Below are 4195 nucleotides of genomic sequence, written 5' to 3'. Positions count from 1 at the left end.
ATAGAATATGCTATAGTGGTCTGCCCAACACCCCTCCGCCCCCACCCCCCACCCGGCCCCAGTCCACTCAGGACTAAACCTTGGCGGTCAAAGGTTCTCAGCAGAGTTTCTCTCCAGAAACTGTCCTTGCCTGAAGAAAGCTACCTGGCCCAAGATCACTCCTCTCCCCCTGTGCCAGCCTATAAGAAATGACTGGTGACTTCAGGGTCACGTGGACCTGCTCTCTTGCTTTGATCTGGGACATCTTTACGGGGCCATCCCTGCTCCAGTGCTCTCTGGGGCACCTGCTGAGACTTCTCGTGCGATGGCAGCGTGACCTTCAACTCTTACCTCTGCCCAGTTCTGCTTCCTTCACTCCTCAACCAACTTATAAACACAAAACTCCACCTCGGCGTCTGTTCCTTGGAGATCCCATGGTTGTGCAGCCCTCAAGATTGTCTAATGCTCATCAATGCACACATTTTAATAGAATCTCATGCCAAAAGATGCACATTGTGAAAAATATTGAAATAAAAACCTGGAGCATAACATTAATGAACAGATCATCCATCGGACTAATATTTGCAATTGCCTTAATAGAACCGTCTCAGTTCTAAAACCGTGATTTCACATGTATCTTTATCGAAATAAAACTATACGTTCACTTAAATATTCCATTTTCTCATGACTATTGACTCCGTTTTCCAATACAGAAGTCTTTCCGTGTAAAAGTTATTTCAAGGCTTGCATGAAAGAGAACATTCTAATCCAAATAACAGAGTATTTAATCATTTGCATTATCAATGCAGGATCAGGAAGTCGGAGGTGAGCTGAAAGCAGGCATACAATAAGAACTTGCTTAGCTAATAAGAACAATCATTAAAAGGTGAAAATGACCTTAATTTCTAAAAAGGAAGGGTATTAGCTAACTCCTGAATTACGCATAGGGAGCTCCACGCACAGAAAATATGGCCTAACAGTCACCTCTCTCAGGTGAAAAGCATGTCGTGTGGCATGGGTCCTTCATTTAAACAAAAGACAAAGCTAAAATGCATCCTCCTGAAATTCCACCCCAATTAGCCATATCTGAATACTAAAAGACCACATGCTGTAAAGCAATTAAACGTGTTATGTTTACACAGGCACTTAACACATAAGAAGAGCAGAGGACAGGGGACCTGCAACCTAGTTATTTTTTGTCATGACCCCATGGACATTTCAACAGTTTTGCACTCTCGAGGCATTAACTGACGATAATTCAACATTTAGATAAGAGTCATTTATTCAATTAATATCCACCCCTCTCAAAAATGGTTAAAAGAAATGCGCTGAAATTTTTACAGATAGGAGAACTTGCATCAAGGCCAAATGTAAAATGTTAATATCCCGAGGTAAATTTAAGATACTCTGAGGGATTTAAGATGACGTTTCTGATTTTTTTTTTTTTTGGTCACCCTTGGCACAAAGTATAAAAATACGCTCTTTCAAATTGCCTTTGACAGCTTTCACCTATGGCTTTCGCACTTATCTGAATGACTTTTTGTTTTCACTCCACAAAAACAATTTTATTAGCCCAGTAAGCGAAGACCCCGTCCCTTTCCACCCCCAGCCCCCTCGAAAGGATAGGGTTGAGTAAAGGAGAAAGAAACCTGCGGTGGAAATGCGTCCTAACCCTCACAAGGTTAGACTGAAGGCAGGGACAGGGGCTGTGCAAATGGGTGGCCAGAGGTGGGGGGAGGGGGGGTATCAGACCAGGATGGCCGCAGAAGAGGGAGAGGAGGATGGGGAGGGCAATGGGTCTATTAAGGACCCAGGAAAAACAAAGGGGGCTGGGGCTAAGGAGCCAAAGGATGTGGGAAGCGTGAGGCTGGAGCCCAAAAGCGGGGTCCGTTCCGTGGCGGGCTGGTCCCTTGGCTCCCCTTCCTCATCACCTGCTTGCCCCGGAGTTTCTCCCTCCTGTTCCCCTTCTCCAGGGCCGCTATGAACAGGCTGCTTGCAGACGGGGCAGGTCTTCCGGGTCTGGGTGAGCCAGGGGTCCACACAGCGGCTGTGATAAGCATGGGCACAGGGAAGGACCCTCAGCTTGCCTCCGTCCTCATACTCGTCCAGGCAGATGCCACAGACCTCATACCGGTCTCCCGTCTGACAGTCGTGTGTAGGAATCTGTTGCAGTTGCTCTTTGGTCAGTCGATTCCGCTGGAGATGTTTCTGGTGCTGGATGAAACGAACTATCAGCCCTGCTGCCACGGCCAAAATCAGCAGTCCCACCACCCCTGTGAAAGGGATGAGGCAATAGCCCAGGAGAAAGTTATTGTCTGGGACCAGGAGCGCTTGCGCTCCCTTCTCATAGACGTACAGAGCACGCAGGTACCTGGAGCTCCTTTCCCCAACAAACACAGACGGGATCCAGATCTGCTGCTGGACCTCCTCGCTGCTCCACACCATAGTCAGCAGTTCATTGGAATTTACATTGTGTACCACAGCGGCCCCATACCCAGCCTTCTGAACGTTCGGGACCTTGAGGTCGAAGTTGCAGTCGTATCTCCGGAGAAGTGCAACGAAGACCGATCCGTTGGCCGCGACCGGGGGTGGCGGGGCAATGGGCGTGCAGGCGTTGGCGGGCTGGGCCTCCACAAGTAACCCGTGAAGTCCCTCGTGGCTCAAGGCAGCCCCAAAGAGAGCTGGCAGGTCTGCAAAGTCCATGCTGTTATTGCGGTCTGAAGTGGCTCGAATGAGCCCCCGGATGGGGGCCGCTCCCCACAGCACGGTGGCTCCCAGCATGGGAAGCAGGAAGGCCGCGGGGTGCATGGCGGTGGGAGGTGAGACTAGAGGAGACCTAGTCTGGTAGCAGGTGCAGAAGAGGGGCTCTGTGTCCTCTCTCTGCCCTTCCTTCAGCGTCCCCGGAGTCCAAACATGCCCGGGTCCCACCTTCCCAGCTACACGGGCGCGTGAGGCAGGAGCCTCACCTTGGGGAGCGAGATATTCAACCAGTTCGGCGAAACTAGGAGGCAGACACTAAAAGCATTCTTTTCTACTCTAAGGATAAAACAAGGAAAGGGGGCAAAGGCGAGCACAGGCGACAGAAAAACTTCCAAAAGAGGAGGAGAGCTCAAAGAAGTGGAACTTCCAGCCAAGTAGACGTCTTCCTATTTCCGGGAAAATGGTCTCTTTTAAAGAAAAGTCAGGCCCCTTCCGGCGTGGGGGCGGGCTCTCCAACTGAAGGACTTCCGGTGCTCGGCTCCTCCCTTTGGCTGCTGCAGCTGTGGTTACTTCAGGTCTCGCGAGAGTGCTCGCCAAGTTTCCATCCCACCCGCTGAAGGCTGGGTGTACCTCTCGTGAGACCTTTTAACACTGGCTTGCCTGGTGCCCCCAGTCTCACTTTGAGGCAGGCCAAAGCAAAAAATGCGTAGCCTACTGTTACTTTCAACGTCGATTTTAAAATCGATGAATCCAATTTGAGAATGCACGTCAGTATCTATGAGTGTCAGGTCCTCTGTTGGCCTACGTGGTAAACAAGTGTGTGAAATCTGAGACAATTCACAAATAAATGCCACCGTATGATGCAAATAACCAAGAATCGTCTATGTGTAAAAGAACTTAACAGTTTAATAATTTTATCCCAGTAACTCAACACAGTCTTTGAAACTGGTAAGTTTCTACTTCCGTTTCAGAGACAGTATAGATGTGTCCCTAAAATCTCCATAAAATCTTACTTCTTCTGAGGACCAGTGTAGGCTAGAGGTTAACCTGTTGGGTGTTTGGATGATAAATGTTTCTAAACTGTTATAGAGGCCTGGAGAATATGTTATGGAACTGGTTCCCTAAAACCAAAGAAATAAATAGATTATAAGATTGTGGGAAACCAAGACAGATTCTTTCTTGTGAGCCCATTTACAAATATCCATTGGTTCTCAGACTTTACATTTCCATACAGCTGCCCTTTCTGTCTTTAAGTGCTATCCCCAGAAGTCAAAACTTAGATTAGAAAAGGAAATTATAGGCCACTTTAAATAAAGATGTGCCTGATTGGCCGAGTCAGAAATGGAAAGGTTTTATTCTGAGTACACTGCCCAAGTCGTCCCTCCAGACTTGGGTGGCCACCTTCTCATATGACAAGATTATCCTGCCATATTTGTACATTGGTTCCACTGGCCAAAATCTTCTTTCGGACTTGTTTCATCTTTATTTTCTGTGTCTTCTGTCTTCTGTGTCTTAT

General features: G+C 48.0%; 1 protein-coding gene across 1 annotated transcript; it reads right to left on the bottom strand.

Annotated features, from left to right (window-relative positions):
• Positions 1-335: 335 nt before the first annotated feature.
• On the bottom strand, positions 336-3857 carry LOC131504149 (E3 ubiquitin-protein ligase RNF167-like). Its single transcript, XM_058716151.1, has one exon. The coding sequence runs from the start codon at positions 2785-2787 to the stop codon at positions 1726-1728; it is 1062 nt and encodes a 353-aa protein (XP_058572134.1). The 5' UTR covers positions 2788-3857; the 3' UTR covers positions 336-1725.
• Positions 3858-4195: the final 338 nt, after the last annotated feature.

This window comes from Neofelis nebulosa, chromosome 1 (assembly GCF_028018385.1).
Source record: "Neofelis nebulosa isolate mNeoNeb1 chromosome 1, mNeoNeb1.pri, whole genome shotgun sequence".
Taxonomy (NCBI): domain Eukaryota; kingdom Metazoa; phylum Chordata; class Mammalia; order Carnivora; family Felidae; genus Neofelis; species Neofelis nebulosa.
The sequence above is the reverse complement of the archived record's forward strand: the minus strand, read 5'-3'. Positions and strand labels throughout refer to the sequence as shown.

Coding starts and splice junctions, on each gene's coding strand:
- LOC131504149 (XM_058716151.1), bottom strand. CDS start 2,787: ATGCACCCCGCGGCCTTCCTGCTTCCCATGCTGGGAGCCACCGTGCTG.